A 22,002-nucleotide genomic window follows, 5' to 3' on the forward strand; every position below is an offset into this window, starting at 1 on the left:
ACTGCCTATCCGCAGCTGAAACCGAAGAAATGGGGAACTTCACATCTACGCTGAAACTTTTTTCCTAACCGTTTATAGGCACATACTTCGCTTCGATCATAAATAGCGTAGGCCGACACAATTAAATCTATGTCAGTATTGTGATGAAAAAAATGAAGTGAAAATGTGCTTACCTCTAACCAAGATCCAGACGATACGAAGAAACTATCTCTTGTGGCTGGTAAATCCGTCTTCTTACTTTGCATGCAATTTTCAGTTGTACTAGCTTCTGTCAAGTAATTGCTGTGCGGCCTAGTGAAGGCGTTCACAGGTCAATTCAATTCGTTGACGTGTCATTTGTGATTTAAAGATAGAGCGCAGTTTGCGAAAGAAAAAGAAAAAAAATCCTGGAATTAGCCATTTAAAATGTGAAGCAAAACTTCCTTAGAAGAAAAACGTTTATACATTAGTGCCTTGTAACCAATGCTGTTAACTAAGAAAAGCCTCAGCAAGCGGTCTTCTTCTGGCAGGATTAAATTAATCTATCACACAGATCTCTCAACCAGACAGGGAAGGGACCTTGTTTTTAATTTGCATTAGATTTTTATTTTTCTTAAATCATTTGAAAGCTTACAAGGAGTTCAATACCTCTTCTTTAATGACATAAGCAAGGATTATATACAGGACTATAAACTGAGCCATGTTACAGAAAAGGAAATTTACACATTTTTTAATAATCTTTGATAAGTATCCCATCTTCATTAATAAATGTCACAGAGGACCTTTTTATTTATTCTGTACTACAATACTTGCTCTTTACAGTTACAAAAATATTGGATTTGTATCTTTATTGATTAATTCCATACAATATACCTGTGCTGTCGATAGCATCCTGATGTGCTCAGATTATTGCCATAGTTGAAAAGATACAGTAGCAATCTTAAGAAATGACATGAAATGGGAACCTCAAGTACCAGCTTTCTTTTCATCTTTAAATAAACTCTCACAAAGTGCAACACAGATTGAGTCAAACCAGCCAGTCTCCACAAGGTGCAAAGTGACACCGACTTGAGGGGGAAAGGAAGGCATGGCACCCTTTGCATGTGGAAGAGGATTGTTGGAGAAGATGAGGATTATGGGTAAAGGCTGAGGTGTTGTGCATAGGTAGGCTAACGCCTTTGCTGAATGCTTTGGGGGAGGGGCCAGAACATATCACGTTCCACTCTTTGCACAGTTTTGTGCAGTTGTTGGTGCTGCAATGGGATTGCTTGATAAGCATGCACAGAGGATATCTATACATTTATTTACTGGTACTGATCAAAACAAAATTCCAGAATTGATCACTGAAGTGAATGAAACACTGTCAATCAAGTCAAAGTAATCTGAAGCCAATGCACTGGTCAGATATGTCATAGGAAGTACAGCCACCAGGGAGCCATTAAAACATCTGAATGTCACCCCCACACACGTGTCCATTTGAAAATCTAAAACACCTGGTTAAAACCTCCCCTCTAAACACGTTTACTATATTTAGTAAAACAAAAACAAAAAAAACATTTCTCTCATGCAGTGATGGGTGGACAGCAAGTTTTCCAGCATGCCAAATTTCTTGAGTTATACATTATTGCTACATACACATTTATCGCCATAGCTAAAGGGTGTAAGCCAATTAAAGTGGTGGAGGGATGCGGGGCCTCGTGACTTTGTCCAATAGCGGTGTTCATGTGGAGGCCAGAGAGGGGCGCAGTGCATGCACTGGGGCCAGCCCGTTCGGGGTCAGACGTTACACACGAGCATGCAGCACAACCTGCAGCAGCAGCCGCAGCAGCAGCAGCAGCAGCCGCAGCCAGCAAGGACGGGCAGAGCCTGGCTCATTCCCCCACTCAGCTTCCTCCCCCATCTACACAAAGCAGCAACTGCTCCAGTCAGAGGACATCTGAATTTGCACCAGACACGTGCTTCTCTCCTGGAAGTGATTACCGTACTTGTTTGGAATTTCTTCTAACCTGCTTGCTAATTGTGCAGTTAGAAAGGCCTCTGGCTAAATATGATCTTCATTACAAAGTCCAATGTTATTTTCTGACGGTTACTTGCTATGTATAGAATAATTCGATTTTTATTTTATTTTTTTCTTGGTGGGACGTGGGTTTGGTGAGAGTCCAGAGGTTAGTTCTGATGCATCTGCCCCCCTTAATCTGAGGGGGGGGGGGTTAGGGCGGAGTTTAGGTGGCACACAAGCACAACAGCCAACCATTGGACAGCAGCATGGTAAAATATAAATATATTACTTCCTTTTTATTTTTTATTTTCTTAAGGTGCAGGGGAGATGGGTACAGTGTATTCTTTTAGGAAAAGGTTAAAAGACAAGGAAATATATATATATATATATATATTTTTTCTTTCTCGCAGCTTAGAGAGGTCAAGTACAGTTCCTGCTGCAGGATTACAGATGGTGAGAAGTCTCAGAGCAGCAGGTTGTGTTATCTGGCAACAATGATTGTGAAGGAACAAGGTCTGTGTGAGCGCCACAGACCTGAGGTACCCATTGGACAAATATTTGGAAATAATGTATCAGTATTCATTGAATGGTAAACCTTTTTTTTCTTCTTTTTTTTTTCTTTTTTCTTTCAAATCAGCAAAAACCAAAGATAAAAAAAGGTACACGTTTCAAGGCAAGGCAATTCTCATTTATGGCCGTTTGTGAGACTCCTAAACTAAAAGTATCTACAGAAGCACTTGGCTGTTTGTACACAGTGATTCCTTTAACGCAAACTGTTTTATTTCTCAATATGTGTAAAAAAAATGACCCTATATACAAATTTACAACCACCCAACACACCGTTCTCCATTAGCACGGAACTCACACTCCTACAGCAGGACACCTGAGGTTTCAAAAGAGTCTGCAATCTCGTCAGCACGGCTCTCCAATCTCAAACACACCTTTCTGGAATCTGAGGGAAATGCACTTGTAAGAACACACACTCAGGCATAAGAAAACCTACACCTGCACGCACACACAGACACACAGACACATTTACCTGTCCAGACATGCACATGGATGCCTCTATGCCCGCATATAAACACGCACACAGGCATGTACACACACGTACACTTCGTGCATATACACACACACAGGCATGTACACACATGTACACAGGTGCATATACACATGCATACACACAGGCGTGTACACACATGTACACAGGTGCATATACACATGCATACACACAGGTGTGTACACACACCTACACACACACAGACATGTTTGCACGCACGCACACGGGTATGCGTGACACACGTTTTCTGGACAAAGCAGATGCTTCTCCAGACGTTTTTACACCGGATCAGATTTCGTGCACTTGGCCAGAAGGTGCAGTTGAGTGGACTGAGAAGAACGGAGTCCCCGTTAACCTGTGTGAAACACACCGCGTCTGGGCCGCGCCCTCGCTGTGCCGACCACACACCCCTCCCCCTGCGCATTTGACTATGTGCTCGGTGACAAATGAGTTTAAAAGAAGAACAGAGGGCGGAGGAGTCTGCTGTAAGCGGCTGGAGGCTGGTGGATGAGCGCCCTTTAGGGGGGCAGGGAGCGGGGGAGAGCAGCTCTCACTGTGTGGAGGAAGACGCCCTGGCCAGAGAGAACCTGGGAGAGAGTCAGAGAGAGAGAGAAGGGGGATTAGAGAGGGGCTCCACAGTGCTCTCCACAGGAACACTTAAATGGGACACATCCGTGGCCCTACCTCTGCAGTCTCTGCACCAGCTCAGACACCATGGAGTCTGAGATCCCGGGACACGCCTCCTCTGCCAGGAAGATGGCCTCCCTCAGCTCCTCTATGGCCAGGGGCTTACCGCTAACCGCCGCCCTCTTCTCCTTCAGCTGAGAGGAGAGGATGGCCTGGTCAGTCTTACACACACACACAACCACACATACACACGCACAACCACACTCACACACACGCACAACTACACACAGTACTGCTAACCACACACACACACATGCACAACTACACACAGTACTGCTAACCACACTCACACACACACATGCACAACTACACACAGTACTGCTAACCACACACACACATGCACAACTATATGTACAGAACTGCTAGTCATGTATAGATGCATGAGTGCACACTGCTAACCGCACGTGTACACACACACACACACACACACACACACACACACACACACACACACTTATACATGCACATACAAACCACCTCTGTTAACCACACCTACAAACACAGAGACTTTCTCAAAAGGAAGAGAACTTTACTACCTCAGCAAACAACGGAGAAATAACTGTGGACAAGCTCTGAGACAAAGGCCTCTTTGGAATGTCTTGTACCTGTCAAAAGAGAGATGGGGAGAGGAGAGAGGGAGAGAGAGAAAGAGAGATGAGAGAGGAGAGAGAGAGATAAGTAAATGGAGGTGGCTGTGCTCAGTGCTCCAGGTTTAACAGGACCCCAGAATGCCCATTTCAGCCAGACTAGGACATTAGACTGAGGGAGAAAACTAAGTTGGCACATTTGCCTGTTCCTGTCCCTGCGGCAGGAAGTGCTGTTGCCAAGCCCTGAGACGGGCTTCTTGAGATCTGACATCACAGAGCTAGGCTGTTAGCAGCTCCCAACAGAGACATTAAGTCCATCTCTCTGACCAAGAACTTCAGAGTACAATTCTCTTTATTTTGCTCTCAGGTTAAGCACTTTCTGGTTAACGGTAGATAAATTTCTGAAGCCAAGAGCTTTCACGTTTGACAAGAAAACTGTTTCACTCTGTTACCTCAACCGCTGAGATTCCGGTTCTGGGGCATATGGTGTGGGGTATACTGAGATTCAGGGTGTGCTGAGTTTTGGGGTGTGGGGTCTACTGAGATTCAGGGGAAACGGTGTGCTGAGTTTCGGGGTGAGGGTTATAGCGGATGTTCTCCTGCTCTCTCACCCTGCTACTCTCCACCTCCACAGGTTTGGCTGTCCCGTTCTGCAGCTTTTTGGGGTCCCTGATTGTGTTGAAGATCCAGTCGTCATTCCCAGAGTCCCCGCCGCCCGCTGCCTGCCCATCCTGCTCCCTGATTGGAAGACGGAAGAGAACAGTGCCTTCAGGGATACACAGGACTGGCTATTGGTTATTGAAAGAAATGTTACATTTGTTATCAGTTATATGCTTATTTGCCTGACATTGCATGGGCAGGTTCTGACTGGGCTCCCTTCAATATGGTGGAAAACTAGTTGATAAAATGAACCTTGTCAGATGCAATTCTAGCTAGCTAGCAATAATAATAAATAGCCCATTGATCATGAAGCAATAATGACGTAAATCATTCATTATTTAATCACTGGTCTTGTTACACAACCATGCAGTATAGTCCATTTCTAAAGGGGTACCCGTAGGCTAAAAATCCCCATTTTCTACGCTGCAATACAAGCATTTACTCTGCAGCCATCATCGGAAGGAGATGCAGAAGCTTCTGGAACACTGTGATGACTCACAGCCCCTCTTCCCAGGGACACAGCTGCTGTTATTTACAGCTGCTTCTAAATCAATTAGCTAGCTTTGATTCAGCTGTCAATCAAATTCGATCAAAGGTTAGACACAGGGTCACCTGAAGCGGGTTCGTTAGAAGGTGGCCGTGTTCATTCGCTTGTGAGACAGTAAATCGGGTGTGACGGACATCTGCTTAAAATCCGCAAGCAGAGAAACCTGCTCCGGTCCAGGGTGTGCGTTTGTATTGACACTCAATGTGCCATTCTCTTTAACATGCGACTCCTGACGTAGCAGCCAGTGCCTTCGCAGCCGTTTAAATGTGCGTCTAATAAACAGCTCTGTCAGAATAGCTGTGTAACAGTGACCCCCGCAGGCTAGGGGACAAACAGCAGCCCGCCGTCCGTGCTGAGAGGTACCAGAAAGCAGCCCTCCGAGGGGTAAGGGGGGGGGGGGGACTTACGAATCGGACTCGTCTGAGCTGGACTCGTCCCGAGACTGCTCTGCCTTCCACCTCTTGTACTTGTCCACGAGCTCGGTCAGGTACGACGTCTTCTTGGCGTGACGCACGATCAGCTTGTGCTTTAGCAGCTCTTTGGCGGTCGGCCTCTGAGGAAGAGGAAGATGGGGGGGGGGGGGGGGGGGTCAAGTGTAGAAGAAAGGGTCAAATAACAGAAGGGGCCAGAAGGTGAGTTGGATAGATGTGAGGAGCCAGATGACCAGAACAGAACAGTAATGAAATGTCATACGCTCTAAACTCATCACTCAAAGTTAAGGGACGGATACGTTAATGAATCAGTGGATGGGCTCAGCTCCTGTGGGACACTTACGAAGCTGGGCTCTTTGTTCAAGCAGGCCTCCACAAACTCCTTCAGGGGCTTGCTGTAGCTGCCCTCCAGTGTGGGCGGGGTGTTTTTGGGGATGAGGAACAGGACCTTCATGGGGTGCAGGTCCGAGTGTGGGGGTTCCCCTTTGGCCAGCTCGATGGCGGTGATCCCTAAAGACCATATGTCTGCCTGCAGCGCCGAAACACGACAAGAGCGTTACAGGTGGGTCTTGCAGCGAGAAGCCGGCATGCGTCGTAATGCGACAGACACGGCGCTCACCTTGGAGTCGTACGCAGACTGCTTTATCACCTCCGGGGCCATCCAGAAGGGCGTGCCCACGAACGTGTTCCTCTTGATCTGCGTGTCGGTCAGCTGCCCCGCCACGCCGAAGTCCGCCAGCTTCACCTCTCCTTGCTCCGACAGCAGGACGTTGGCAGCTGGCCAACAGACAGGGGTCAAAGGTCAGGAGAACACAAAGGTAAGCTGGCACTTTCGTGTCCACTGCCCGCAGTGCGGAGCTTTAGGGAAAGGTGCTCGGTCCAGCGCCGGTCACAGTGTTGAGTAAAGCATCCTCTGTACCTTTGATATCTCTGAGTAAAGCATCGTCTGTACCTGTGATATCTCTGTGTAAAGCATCCTCTGTACCTGTGATATCTCTGTGTAAAGCATCCTCTGTACCTTTGATATCTCTGTGTAAAGCATCCTCTGTACCTTTGATATCTCTGTGTAAAGCATCCTCTGTACCTTTGATATCTCTGAGTAAAGCATCGTCTGTACCTGTGATATCTCTGTGTAAAGCATCCTCTGTACCTTTGATATCTCTGTGTAAAGCATCCTCTGTACCTTTGATATCCCTGTGTAAAGCATCCTCTGTCCCTTTGATATCTCTGTGTAAAGCATCCTCTGTACCTTTGATATCTCTGTGTAAAGCATCCTCTGTACCTTTGATATCTCTGTGTAAAGCATCCTCTGTACCTTTGATATCCCTGTGTAAAGCATCCTCTGTACCTTTGATAGCTCTGTGTAAAGCATCCTCTGTACCTTTGATATCCCTGTGTAAAGCATCCTCTATACCTTTGATATCTCTGTGTAAAGCATCCTCTGTACCTGTGATATCTCTGTGTAAAGCATCCTCTGTACCTGTGATATCTCTGTGTAAAGCATCCTCTGTACCTTTGATATCTCTGTGTAAAGCATCCTCTGTACCTTTGATATCTCTGTGTAAAGCATCCTCTGTACCTTTGATATCTCTGTGTAAAGCATCCTCTGTACCTTTGATATCTCTGTGTAAAGCATCCTCTGTACCTTTGATATCTCTGTGTAAAACATCCTCTGTACCTTTGATATCTCTGTGTAAAGCATCCTCTGTACCTTTGATATCTCTGTGTAAAGCATCCACTGTACCTTTGATATCTCTGTGTAAAGCATCCTCTGTACCTTTGATATCTCTGTGTAAAGCATCCTCTGTACCTTTGATATCTCTGTGTAAAGCATCCTCTGTACCTTTGATATCTCTGTGTAAAGCATCCTCTGTACCTTTGATATCTCTGTGTAAAGCATCCTCTGTACCTTTGATATCTCTGTGTAAAGCATACTCTTTACCCTTGATATCTCTGTGTAAAGCATCCTCTGTACCTTTGATATCTCTGTGGATCTTCTTCTCTGAGTGCAGGTAGTCCAGCCCCTTCAGGATCTCTCTCAGGATGGTGGCGATCTGCAGCTCATCCAGCGCCCCTGGCTCCAGCTGAAAGAGAAGGAAAGCTCATGCAGAACCGGCCAAAACCAGTCACAACTGGCCGCAACCAGTCACAACCGGCCGCAACCATTAACAACTGCAGCCACAGCAAAATTGGCAAGTGGGATTCCCCTTGTAACCCGACTCAAGGGGTCAGACATCACTTACCAGATCTAGTGCCGATCCGCCACCTAAATACTCCATAATAATCCATAGTTTTGTGCCCTGGAAAAGAGGAAAAGCACGTTAGCACAGAATTCCCTGGAGGACAGACGGTAAAACTGTCAGCTGTAAAAAGAGGTTTATCAGGAGTGGATTTGTGACAACCTAGTGCTCGCTGCAGAGTCCATTAAACACACACAGGGCTATCGGTGCGGATTACAGAAACCGTGTTGAACAACGTGCTTCTGAACCTACGGCCGACAGCCATAAACCCCATGCGGTCAGAGTAAATGATGACGGCTGTGTTTTACGCTCGCTGAAAGAGCCATCCTTCCCCCACGCACAAACACCGAGCGTCTGACGTAGCCCGCCAGAAACCAACATAATCCCTAAAATGCACAGGGGCATTAAATTAAATGCCACACAGATACGCAACATTTGACTTTTTGCTGGTTTGATATCCTTCCTCTGAATTCCCACCATTGTAAAACATAACAGGAGAAAAACCACTCTTCTCAGTACAGCCCCTCCATTCCCCCAGTGCAGCAACAGGAGCCAATCGCAGGCATCTGCTGTGCATCCGAGAGCCAATCAAACAGCGGACAGTTGGGTCACATAAGGCTACTGGAGAGATAAATGTACACATGCTGCAGAAGCACTGTGGTGGGCAGCGTGTAATTGAATAATGCAGCAGACCCTGGGGGAGGGGGGGGGAGATGCTGAGGCGATGGGACAGCAGGTTTTAACGCAGCGCTGCCACTGGTCCCTCGCAGGAACAGTGCCTGAGCAGACACGGTGCCGTCCACGGTTCTGCCACCAGAGGGCGCCGGCGAGCACAGACTGCAGCATTACCACTGCAGGGGTGTGTGACCCCCCAGATACCAGAGGCGCATATGCAGCTACACTTCAGCCTTTTAAGTGTGAGACTGCAAATATGCCATTAGAGAGTTCTAAACGGGACACCCTGATGCTGATGTAAAAATCTGGTAATAGAACGCAATAGAGTTCTAGAACATTAAAAAAAAGAAAAGCCCATGCTTCAAAGGGGCAAAGCCAACCCACTAGCAGACCCAAATAAAGGGTCAGGATGTTTACAGAATCCAAAGCAGAATGGTCCTAAGGCCGTGACTGAACCCTGCGGAGCGGCCTTCAGCCGACGTCACCGCCTCCCCCTTCCCCATCACGGCACCAGCCCAAAATCATTACATCACAGCAGCACCAAACGGAGGTGGAGTTCAACGAACTGCAGTTACTGAACGCAGGCAGCTTTCAGGGTTCAGACCAGCTCCCGCTGATAAAGAGCAGATGGGAACTCAGGCCAAGGGCGCCTGGCACACGTTATCTCTCCTGTAGCGGTTTATTAGCGTAGCGATGCCACTCCCAGGGCGACGGTACAGTTTACTGCCTGCCAGGTGGGCCCCTCCTGGAGCAGATCAGGAGACTTCGCTGGGACTCGCATTTTGACAGCCTCACCACTAGGGGCCGCTATCAGACAGCAGCAGCAGGGCGTCAGGACGGCCCTGGGGCCACACCACATGCTCATTACACAGCAAATATCCTCAGAGGACAGCAGACGTCATCCGAATCGTCCAATTTGCCCAATAATTTAATTATACACACTCTCTCTCTCTCTCTCTCTCTCTCTCTCTCTCTCTCTCTCTCTCTCTCTCTCTCTCTCTCTCTCTCTCTCTCTCTCTCTCTCTCTCTCTCTCTCTCTCTCTCTCTCTCTCTCTCTCTCTCTCACACACACACACACACTCACACACACACACACGTTTTACTTTTGTTTGAGCAGCACTACTGTACAAAAGGTGTGATACAAATAGAATGTAGACAACAGACTAAAGCACACATATGCACTTATACTGTCTCACAGACACTGCAGACAGACATTACACACTCAGAAACACACTCAGACAATAGATGTACACACTTATGCACACTCAGGCACACAGGGAAGTGAGTCCACCATCACCCAGACCCCAGTCACTGACTTGAGGTTACAAGCTCAATGCCTTATCCACTGTCCTCAGAAATCACTTGGACAAAAATCAGAACATCTAAGCACATTCATACACAAGCTGAAGACACAAGAGACCTCTGATCCCCCATAAAACAATATATTTAGACCAATTCCTTCTGCGTGCAGTACCAATCCAAAGGTTACTCGCCATGGCAGGGGTGATTACGTGAACAGTAACTCAAAGGTTACTCACAGAAGGAAGCCTATGTTAAATAAATAAGTCAGTCAAGCATTTTAGCCTTATATTTAGTTTTAAAATCATATTTCTTACTTTTTTGCTTGCTAAGACAAAAATGCAGCCAATGAGGTGAGACAGACTCAAGCAAGCAGAAACTTAAAACAAGCTAATATGATATAAAGTCTCATTACAAGACCAATGCACTTGTTAAGACACTTTTTTTACAGTGTATGTCTCAAGGTCATGTTCAAACCACACACACAGATCTGGCAAAATATCCCAGAGACGACCCCATTGGCTAATCTATACATGTACATGAAATGAATCATGGAGGATTACCTGCAGAGTAGACCCTCCCTTTGGCACCTGCCAAAATTCAGGTCAATTTCAACCCCCATTATAACCCGCATTCTCTGACTTATGCTAATCTGTAGCTAGGCTAGGCTTAACCACTGCATCCTGTCTCACTGCCACAAATGATTTACTGACCCAAATACAGGCATCTGCTTGAGCGTACATGCTCAGTAGTAACACACATTAAAAAACAACCTGCCACCTTTGTAACCAACCACTACCAGCTATTCACATGCTTCTCTTCACAAATAGACTGACTTTAGAGATGACATTTGAGTGACTAATCATGGAAGAGCTTGCGTCTTTTTTTCTTAGAAAATGTGACATTGACGTTTTCGTCATGGGGGATTTCCAAGCTGAAGGTAATGAACTGAACATGGTTTGCTCCATGTTCAGGCTCATGGTTTGAAACATGGTTTGCACCATACTCAACCAGCTACTTGACCAGCTCAAGCAATGTTTTGAAACAGCTGGTAGCCGGTAATTTGAAACTGGCCATAGCTGGATTTTACACCAGGGATGGCTTCTGTGAAGCTGGGGGCTGAACATGGCTTTCATCGAGCTGGGGTGAGGTAGTGAAGCAGAAGCTAAAGATGGGGTGAGGTAGTGAGGCTATAGCTGGGGTGAGGTAGTGAACACGCTGCTTGTTAAGCCGCTGATGTAAGACGTGCGGAACGCAGTGAGTGTGATGACCAGTAGAGGTCGCTCTAACAGGGTCACAGCGACGCTCACCTTGAGATAGGACCCGTAGTACTTTGTGACAAAGGGGCTGTCGCACTGGCTCAGCACTGTGATCTCCTGCTGAATGTCCTCGATCTCGTCCTCCGCTTCCTCCAGGTCGATTATTTTAATGGCAACAACTTTCTGAGTCCGATTGTCAATGCCTTTAAAAACCTCGCCGAAGGAGCCCTTTCCAATCCTGTCCAGCTTGGTAAACAGCTCCTCGGGGTCCGCTTTCAAATTCTGGAGTGGAGGGGGGAGGGGGAGAGGGGTGTTACAAACAGTCACAGCATTTTCCTGAAACACATGACTTAAAAACGCTTCATCACCCGGTTCTGAAAATGTCAGTGCCTTTAGAAACATAAAGCTGCATTTAGCAAAGGCCGTAAGAGCTCTTTAAGGCAGCACAGGAACAGCAGGCTGACGGAGGGCCAATGTGTCCACCTCTCTCCTTTGCTTCAGTCACATCAGCCCCAGAAGCCTCATGCCAGGTTGCACAATTCACACAAGTTCAGTGACAATGCAACTCTAAGGGTCTCCATATGAACACCTCTCAGCCACCATGGGGAGGGGGAGCTACCCATTACAAATCGCAATACCCATCAATCACAGATACATAGTGAGCCAATGAAAAGGCTTGACTCTGCAAAGCAGATCGCAACCCTGATTGGTTGAACTGATGAAGATGATGACGGTCCCACCGTCCATCTCCGTCTCACTGCCACGAGCCAATCACTCGCCGCCCAAAAGATGGCCGTTTCGGTTGAAAACGACACGACAGTCCACAGGAGCAGGAGCTGAGCGCGGGAGGGAATTCAGGCCGGCCGTCAGACTGTAGATGTGTGAGTCAGGGCGGGAGCAGCACACGGCCCGGGGGTCAGAGGCAGCTCAGCGTGACCAAACGCAGCATCGCAGCTCAGAGGACCTCTCACGATCCACACCGCTAACCGTCTGCTTTCTTTCCGGATCCAAGATGGCAAATATTGTTCAAGAAACATAAAAGGATCAAAGAGCGCGCCTTTCCTGTGAAACTGAAGGCTTTCATTGTTTCGAAAAGCTTTCATTGATCATTTTATGTGAAACTAAATACCTATTTCGGCATTAGTATTCCTTAATGCGACTAAGTGCAGTGTGGCGTGTGCCAGGGTTTCCCAGCTATTCGCACCCTGAGGCCCTGGTATGCAATGCTAATGCTAATGCTAACAGCTGCTGGATTTTCCCTCACATACAGACAAGCAGCCACAGAACAGCATTCCGAACAGCACTCAAACATTTAAGAAACTAAGTTACTTCAACTTTCAATAAAGTTTTAGCTACTTGAAAATAATAGACTGTAAATTTTGGTTCATAAAATGCCAAAAACATTTAAAAAAATAATTGTAAACATGTTTCAATGTGGCCATCTCTGATTTCTTTAGAGGGGGACAATTAGCTTACTTGATGCCTGACATTGGTAGTATGAATACAGTTCAGCTAAGCTTTTAGTAGACAAACTTTAAGTATACAACTAGGCTATAATTGCTAAAACACGTACGAGATCACAGAACCTGGCAAAATCTTCTTGCAGCGTGGGAGCTACAATCCAATTGCGAAAAAAGAACATCTCATCTGCCTACCAACTGCAGCATAATCGTTCACAGCTAAAGGTACCATTTACCGCCATTTAGCAGATGGTCCTAAATAACAAAAAATCTGTCAGTGATATGCTGAGGACTGTAAAGGGAAGACATTTCTGGAATTAAAAGACTTGTCAATATTTAGTTATTTTAACTGACCTGAAACTCCTAAGACCCTATTTCCAATACACAGCTGGTGTTGCAGATATAAAATGCAATGCATTGTGGGTCTTTAAGAAAGAAAGTTCCTGTTTGTTGTCGAAGGTATGGCACGTCCTGTAGCATTCACCCTTCTTGGGTGTATGGCGTATGCACAGAGACAGAAGTGTGTCGATGTAAACTGTAATCTTAAGGAAGGAGGCCTGAGGCCAGATCAGCGTCTCTGATGTGTGCAGACTGAGCATGCTCAGTGTTCCTGCCCCCACACTGGGGGCTCCCTCAGTGGGAGAGAGCGCACGGTGCACATCTATGGTCTGATACGCACAGAGTGCTGCTCTGGAGAGAGGGAGACAGTGCAGGGACAGAGAGAGAGTGAGAGAGAGAGAGAGAGAGAACAGAGAGATGCAGAGAAGAGATAGAGAGAGTAGCAGATGGAGAGACTGAAAGAGGGTGAAAGAAAGACGTAGAGAGATGGAAAGTGAAAGCTAAGGAAGGAGTGGAAGAGAGACAGACAGACAGACAGAGGTATTACTCTGCTCTGCCCCACACGGCCTGCAGACAGAGACCTGAGACGCCTCCTGGCTTCAGCGCACTGCCACAGGGCTCAGTCCACACAGAAAGAGAGGAGAAACGCCCGAGGAGCTGGGGGAAGCAGCGGTGTGTTTCACCCTGCAGAGGCCCGGGGAAGCTGCCCCGGAGCACAGCCTGGTGTGGCTCCATGTTCAATCACACAGCAGAGCTTTTACACTAGGGCCACAGTGTTAAACCACGCAGCAGAGCTTTTACACTAGGGCCACAGTGTTCAATCACACAGCAAGCTTTTACACTAGGGCCACAGTGTTCAATCACACAGCAGTGCTTTTACACTAGGGCCACAGTGTTAAACCACACAGCAAGCTTTTACACTAGGGCCACAGTGTTAAACCACACAGCAAGCTTTTACACTAGGGCCACAGTGTTAAACCACACAGCAAGCTTTTACACTAGGGCCACAGTGTTCAATCACACAGCAGAGCTTTTACACTAGGGCCACAGTGTTAAACCACACAGCAGAGCTTTTACACTAGGGCCACAGTGTTAAACCACACAGCAGAGTTTTTACACTAGGGCCACAGTGTTCAATCACACAGAAGAGCTTTTACACTAGGTCAGTCTGAAACCAATCATTTTCTGACTCTTTTAGTTTTAATACATTTTTGTGTACCTATTAACCTATATGAGAGAGTGATTTGATTAAACAGAATGACCAACCATTCAGGAGATGGGGGCTCAAAGTTGACCCATAGATAAAGACGTAGAAGCAGATATTTTTGAAGATGATATCTGTATGGTTTGCTTATTATCGGAATAACAAGGTTATCCACAATTCAATCATTTTGGTCCAAAAGAAGCATGATGCAGCTGGGCACAGGCCAATGTAACATCTGACTCAAAACCAGATTCAACCGGATTCAAACCCGCAACCTCCAGGCCATGCTCCTGAGGCCTGATGGTGTAGCGCTGTTACCCCAGACCGGCACTAAGGCAGACAGAAAGACACATAGTAGAGTACAGGCTACTTCTGCATTTGCCTCTGGCCAGGTGGCCAGAAAGACAACTGGTGGAGGTCCAGCTTGTGTGTCACAGACGGGGTGAAACTGCACACCTGTGAACACAGGCGGGAAATCCAGGCCCAGAAAGTAAAAGTCCTCCCCAGGACTTAGTTTCACACCCCTGGATTTGCAAACATCAGGATTCCTCAGCCGCTAATCAGTGAAACCGGCTGGCTGTGTTGATGGGTGGAAGAAGCACGAGGCAGGACTTTTACTTCCTGACTCCGGGACCTCCCACCTGTCTGTGACCCGGCTGAGCTCATGCGTAGCAGTGCGCCGGGAGCCGACCGACACCCAACAGGGCCCCTCCGCCCCTCCACTCAGCACGTCCCTCATGTACCTTCCCTCCCTCACTGCTCACCGAATCCGTCACGCCGTCCTCCTGCAGCAGCGCTCCGCAGACGCACTGATCGCTATAACCTTGGGAGTGGCTGGCACAGCGGGCTCGGTGAATGGGATGATTGATAGGCCAGATGATTTAAAGATCGGCGAGTCCGTTCTAAGAGCCTGCGCAGCACTGATAACACGCGGGGCTTTTGTGACCGTGGCTGGCCCACATCGGTCAGGGAACGTCGCGGCGAGACCCAACCGCCCTCAAGGACGCCGAACTCCCTCGGAATTTCTTCCACGTCCCCTGACCGGCCGAACGGAAAATTACGGATTGGGCTCAAACGTGACGGACCTCCTTAACGAGGGAAACATCTGAGGCAAGAGTACAAATTAACGGCCTTGTCCTTAAGATCAGCAACGGTGAAACTGAAAGATCAGCAAAATCTCTCCACCTAATGCCTTTTTTTCCCCAGACGGGGGGAGAGCAGAGAGGGTTACAGATAGGATCACAGTACATAAAATGTCACGTTGGGAAACTGAAGCCCCAGTCAAAATCGGGGATAAGTATACTGGTTGAGTCGGCCCCCGCAAAGTGCATTTTAACCAGTGAAGGCAGAGAGGCATTTCCTGTAGACAAACAGAAATAGCCTGCCCTTCAAAAAGTAGACATGGAAAACTGACTCAGATACACAGCACAACATATAGCACTGAAAATCATGATACTTCATACAAGGGTTACAATACCAGTGCCTCCACCGGAAATCAAACCTGAAACCATCTGTGTACAAGCCTAGCTCCTTACCCACCAAACCACTCTGCCATCCTGTCCCCAAACTGAGAAGGGGGTGGGGGTGTAAAACAGGCAGGCAGCCAGCTCCCAGTGGGGTGAGGTGCAAACTCCCACTGAGCTATATCGCTATGGCCACATGTCAGAGCGACAAAATGACACCAGTAATCAGTTAGTCATCTCATGGTTGGATAATCGATTGCTGGTACTCTGCAAACACGCTGAACCGGGCAAAGGGCAGTCATGCACACAGAAACGCTGCTCAACTGCCAAACATCAGTCTCTGAGCAGTCAGCAGCCCAGACTGTAGCCAGACCCTGTTCTAGAAAGAGCAGAGCCGAGGCACTGTTCTAGAAAGAGCCGAGTCGTGGCACTGTTCTAGAAAGAGCTGAGCCGTGGCACTGTTCTAGAAAGAGCAAAGCCATGGGAAGCCATCAAGGCCATCATACAGCTCACTGAAGTGAGAACAATCTGCTCATTTGACAAAATTCTGCCCGAGTGGCAAACACGAAAGCATTTTCTGTCTCAGATCAAAGTGAAAACATTCCTGCTCAACCAATTTTCACCTCAACTGGCAGATTTTGCCTGCTAGCAGATATACGAAAGCAATTAATGCACACCTAAGTTTAATGAGATGCTGACTAACAGTTCATAAAACAAAAAAACAAGCACCATTCGTTTTCCTCTAAGGAATATTCCAGGCTAGAATACTCACACTCACACTGTTAGTACACATGTAGAAGCACTGTGCAATTCACTGTGTTAAATCCAGGGTTTATCTGATATGTGCAGTATATTTTACTTTACAGTTATTCACACCTTTTCACTTGCTCTCGAGAAGGGGTGCGGCAAACACCGCCAGATAGACTGACAATGACAATAGCTATCTAGCTAGTAGTGCTTGAAAGGCTAAAAGTGGCTATAGCCCCAATCCCCCACAAAGCCACAGTCTTGCATTCTGAACGATTGAGGCTCTTACAGCAAAAACCGGTGTGTGTTCCTGATATAGGATTAATTCCTCAAAGTACGAGTATTACAGCAAGTTGATTAGCACGGAGTAACCCTTGACTTGTTATCCCTGAGGGGCTGACATGAATATCTGATTCGTACAGTTGGTACTATAGCAAGCTGAAGACACTGGCCCATATTAAACTAAAATGTGCCCGCTGTGGCAACCTCACCGTGGAACATCACGCCATCTACAGAACTGTCCCTAAAACGTACAGATGTCTGCAGCCATGGTAGTGAATGATCCTGGTTACGCCCTGGCCTTTATCTCAGAAGTATGCGGAGCAACACCAGGGGGTTTGAGCCAAGAAAAGTGATGCAGCCTAATTCATTCAACTTTATCAAATGCAATATTTAAAATGGACTACACGTATGTCCTTTAAAAGATCAGTGGGGGTATTAAAATCATGAAGAATAAAGAGAACATAATATGTACTAAACATCAGCTGGAAAAATGGTTGATTGGCCTTTAGAACCCCTTGAAATCAAGATGGCACATGAAGGGTTTTAGCCAACTGGCTACAGTTCAAAGAAACCTTTGTTGCCATGGTGTGCAAGCCCACTGGAATGAAGTCTATAACAATGTGGAGGGGGGTGGGGGCGTACTGTGTGTCCTCCCCTCTGCCAGCATTAGAGAAGTCCGTTCAAATAAAAGCTGACCCAACATTATCTTCCAACAAGAGTGACACCCAAAGTGAATAGGCAATCTGTAAAGGTTTCCTTTAAAGGAGCAGTCCCTGCCTATATACAGGCACTGATAACAGCACTCACATAATGAGATCCCTATATGCTGAGGAATTCTCTCAAAGCGCTGTAGTCCACCCCATGAATGCACCCCAAAAGGAACATGTGTGGGCAACACCTTCTCAGAATTGCTGTGTGTTATCTGGTTTACTCACAGGCACCTCAACGCAAATAATTAAATAAATAAAAAACAAGAAAAAAAAAAACAGGTATATGCAGGAGGAATGTCAGTTAGGAATTCATGACTCTGGAAAATGGGGGCTTGAGTGTGTCACTGGTCTGATGACATCATAACCCAACCTTCGTCCCAATCGAAGGTGTCCCCATCTATTGAGCAGGAGGAGTCTGCTCAAGGCTTGAGGAGCAGGACACGGTCACCACGTCTCAACCCGACCAGGCGTTTAGGGAATATTCCAGAGCAGACCTCAGCCTTACACCCTTCTGCCTCACAGCTGCCTACCCTGGTCTCACGTGCTCCAACAGTGCAGGAACCGCCTACTGGGGCCCCCGGCGTCGGGGCTACATCAAGCTTGTGTGCAAATAAATGGGTGTGGTTGTGTGGCTGCTCAGCACACGGCGGTGGAAAGAAAGCCTGAAGCTTGCGATTTCGCAATGCGAAAACCAAGAACCAAGAACACACGGACAGCAAGCAGCGACTTTTAACATCTTGTCAAAAAGCGATTTAGCAATTCCAGATGGGATCAGTCTGTTCAGGAGAATCCACTGCTGAAGATACTTTCTGCCAGTCGTAATTTACAGGTTAAACATGGCTACTGCAGCTATAAATAAGGGTAACCATGGCTACTTAGGCTTAACACAAATAATCACATTGAGGACTGAAGACCCTGCAGTTGACACAGGTCAATTTGCAAGTATAGCTGACATGCAGCTAACGCAAGTACTTTTTAAGTTCCCATTTAATAGAGCTGAGCTGACCTATAGTACAGACAGAGATAGTTAGAAATGGTTCCAAACAGCAGCATGTTTCAGTCTTGTTAAAACACAAAACAGGCACTGCCACAAAAGTGACACATTACCTGACCACACATTCAAAGCAACAGCCGGGCTCCTTCTCCAGGGGAGCCGCCCATAACAGTGGTGACATCACACCCCCACCACCTCTTACAGAAATATATTTCAGCTGGTGTGCACAGGCAGATGCATACAGCACATTAAATCCAAGAAAGCAACCCTCCCCTCCAAAAATAAATAAATAAATAAAACCAACGACAAACAAACAAAAAAATACACTCACAGGCAATTCAGGAAATTCAGTTGTTCAATTCAATTCAAATGCCCACAATATTCTATGGAGGTTTTTCAATTAATTAATGAAATGTCAGTTTGTTTGATGAATGGAGTAAACAAATAAGACAATTCAAAGACTGCACACATGAACACAAAGATATAGCGAGGGGGTGAAGGGCTCAAGTGAGTGAGCTGATGAGGCAAATTACCACGGCGACAAGCAGCTGTTAGCCTGCAGTGTGACATACAATGTGTCATCCCATACTGACTAATTAAAACCACACACAAACCATTCAGGTTGATGGTCCACCAACCCTTTCAAAGAATCATCTAACATGTTTGTTTTCAAACCCATTTCAACTACTCTTCCGTTGAATGCATTTCACAACACTATTTCCATGAATGCAATTACATTATGTTTCAATGAAGGAGTCGTAATTCAGATACCAGTGCAAAGCCTACTAGTCAATACAAATACATTTTAGTCTTCATACGCGGAGATAAGCTCCACACAGAAACACCATGGCAAGGATTCGAACCCTTCTTGTTGACAGGCGACAGTGCTGCGCATTCCATCGTCCCACATATTGCTTTCCACAGCTACCTATAATGACAGCAAGCCTATAGCTTCCTCAACAGCCAAGGGTACTGTCAAAACAAGGGCACGTAATTTAAACAAACAAGCCAGCGCACGCAAAACTTTCGCATTTTGGGCAATGTCATGCATTTACATATATACTATTTTTTCTGTGACCTTTCATTTATTCCTCAGAAACAAATATGTTCTAGACGTACCAAGTAGCCGGACACTGGCTTAAAGTGCCTGTCAACTAATTTACAGAAGTTGTAATGCAACCAGTAACCTAATTCACGTGTTATTTCCTGGTAGCTATTTAGACTGTGAAATGTAACGTTACTGCATTTGAGTTGACCAACATATATTATATAACGCTCCCGCTTTTTAATGTGTAACGTTATTTATCAAATGTGACCAATGTAACTCGACACTCCATACTAATAACCGCTCGTTCAAAAATGAAAATCAATCAATCTTCCAAAAATGATTGAAATGTGTAAACTCCACATGAGCTAACGTTAGAATACATACAGCTATAACATAAGTTACTGCAGACCACTGGGTAACAATTAATTAGCACGCTAGCTAATTAGCTAGCTAGTAGCAACAGTAAAATACGTTACAGAAAAGCAACTGCGTCTGTGTGGTTCTTTTCGGCACGTGTAGTCACGAAAGCACTGTATTCATTATCATTTTAGCTCGTTAAGTTAACCAACGTTAGCTACATAATTACCAGACAAACGCTACCAAGAAAACAACGCTGAGTTGAGGTGGTTCTTATTTCTTCCACAAAATCTAACCAGAACACAGGCCTCTCGCCCGGGAAAGCTTTTTTATAGGTCCTCCTCAATGCACCAACTTAACATCTGCACAATATATTTGGGCGATTTCCAGAAGCAAGTACAGTAACTTAGGTGTGTTTCCGTTCATGCATGCCATGAATACACGCTGTAAATAACTTGGCAAGCAAACCTCAGCGAACTTATTAGCTAGATAGCTACTTTATCAGCTAGCGAGCTAGCTACTGCCACCACCTCCCCCTGTGGTGCTTCTTGTTAAACGAGAAAACGATTAACGCCACAAGCTAGAACCATTAGCTTGTTGGCCGTCTAGCTAGCTGACAAGTTGTCTGGCACTTGCAAAGTTTTCAGAATTACGGGCGCAGCTTCCTATAATAGCTAAGTTAGCTTGTTAGCGAAAGCGCCTTACCTGCATCCCTGGAAGGCCACTCTGGACAGGGGAGTGAGCCATGGCGTCAAGCAAGTTGGCTAAACCAGAAATATCAGAAATAGCGGACTCGGCTTTCAAAACGTGGGTCCTTAAAACTGTAATACTATAAGGACTTCTTGAGCAATGTCTGTAGTAAACCAACAAAGTCGATGACTTATAAATCACAGTCAGCCTTCAGACTTCAGCACCTCGGGCAAAAACGTTTCGTCAGAACACCGTGTTCTGAGGGTCTTTACCTTTTGGATCGAGACCAAATGGTTCGGCTAGCGAGTTACATAGCGAACTTATCCCGCAGTTAAAAAAAACACTAAAACTCGATTACAGCGAAGAAACACAGATAATCATAAACACCTAAAGATTATTGTTAAACCTATACGACGGAGACGTGTCGTTCTTCGGCATTTCAAATCTTTTTACAAAGTGCACGAAAGCTTTTTCTTGACTTGAGTTGACAATGTCCGTCTTCCGCCGATAAATCTCCCCAAGCGTAAACAAGCTGGGATACATTGGTTCTACAGTCACCTCGCGCCAGTCCAACGCACCATCCGTGCACTGTCACCCACCAGCCGCAGTGGAGGGAAAACAATATAAATGTTTTGTAGGCTGTGTAATTAATATTGTGTTGTCCTCCTCACTTTGCTCGAGTGCCCTCCGCCATCTTGTCAGTGTTGTCACTGTGACATCAGGGCGGATTCGGACGACCAATGATACTAATGGAACTGCAGGGGGAGCAGGAGTCCCCGCAGCATTCGGCAGGTTACGGAGGTGTAGTCGATACAGTTTTCTGATCATTTTGATAGACTCTGCTCTACCAAATAGGCATTTTGGCATAATAATCAAGAATCTGTTTATTCAAGGCATTGCGAGCGATTGACGAGACTGCTAATCAATGTCACATTTGTCAATGTCACCAGGGTCATTCCTCACTTTCAAAATGTGCAGTTACATTCAGAATTCAGTCATGAATTTATTTAGTCAATTCTCCCTCATTGCTGTTGGATTAGTTTATACTTTTTAAAAGTAAGGAATTCACCTGAATATTTTTGTGCATATTTAAATGTTTAAAAAAAAATACTATACTTTATCATCCTCCATAGGAAGAGCAGTGGCAAACGGGATCGAACAAGACATATTTTCATATTTCTTGTAGGCTATTACCTTTACACAAAATTGGATAGGCCTATTTATTAAAAAGTCCACGATAGTCTACACCGGTAAGGAGTATCACAGTAAAACCACGTAAAACGGTCCT

The 22,002-nt window shown here is 46.1% G+C and overlaps 1 protein-coding gene across 2 annotated transcripts; it reads right to left on the reverse strand.

Moving 5' to 3' along the window:
• Positions 1 to 559: 559 nt before the first annotated feature.
• LOC133116593 (serine/threonine-protein kinase 24-like) lies at positions 560 to 21,432 on the reverse strand. 2 transcript variants are annotated; one of them, XM_061226323.1, is made up of 11 exons: positions 20,730 to 21,432; positions 11,472 to 11,702; positions 8,191 to 8,247; positions 7,923 to 8,031; positions 6,567 to 6,724; positions 6,291 to 6,476; positions 5,924 to 6,069; positions 4,921 to 5,047; positions 4,259 to 4,327; positions 3,720 to 3,856; positions 560 to 3,622 (listed from the first exon to the last, which is right to left on the reverse strand). In XM_061226323.1, exons 1-11 carry the CDS (start codon positions 20,769 to 20,771, stop codon positions 3,586 to 3,588), a joined length of 1,299 nt encoding a protein of 432 aa, XP_061082307.1. In that variant the 5' UTR covers positions 20,772 to 21,432; the 3' UTR covers positions 560 to 3,585. The 2 variants fall into 2 exon arrangements, with proteins under 2 accessions (XP_061082307.1, XP_061082308.1); XM_061226324.1 differs by having other exon boundaries at positions 21,386 to 21,402.
• Between the last annotated feature and the right edge of the window lie 570 nt (positions 21,433 to 22,002).

The sequence above is a fragment of the Conger conger genome, chromosome 17, assembly GCF_963514075.1.
Source record: "Conger conger chromosome 17, fConCon1.1, whole genome shotgun sequence".
NCBI lineage: Eukaryota > Metazoa > Chordata > Actinopteri > Anguilliformes > Congridae > Conger > Conger conger.

What these genes read in the sequence shown, in the direction of transcription:
- LOC133116593 (XM_061226323.1), bottom strand. Translation starts at nt 20,771, where the DNA reads ATGGCTCACTCCCCTGTCCAGAGTGGCCTTCCAGGGATGCAG. An exon ending in TGGAGGTGGAGAGTAGCAGG is followed by an intron (nt 4,328 to 4,920) that starts GTGAGAGAGCAG and finishes CTCTTTTGACAG; the next exon opens with GTACAAGACATTCCAAAGAG. An exon ending in CTGGTGCAGAGACTGCAGAG is followed by an intron (nt 3,623 to 3,719) that starts GTAGGGCCACGG and finishes ACTCTCTCCCAG; the next exon opens with GTTCTCTCTGGCCAGGGCGT.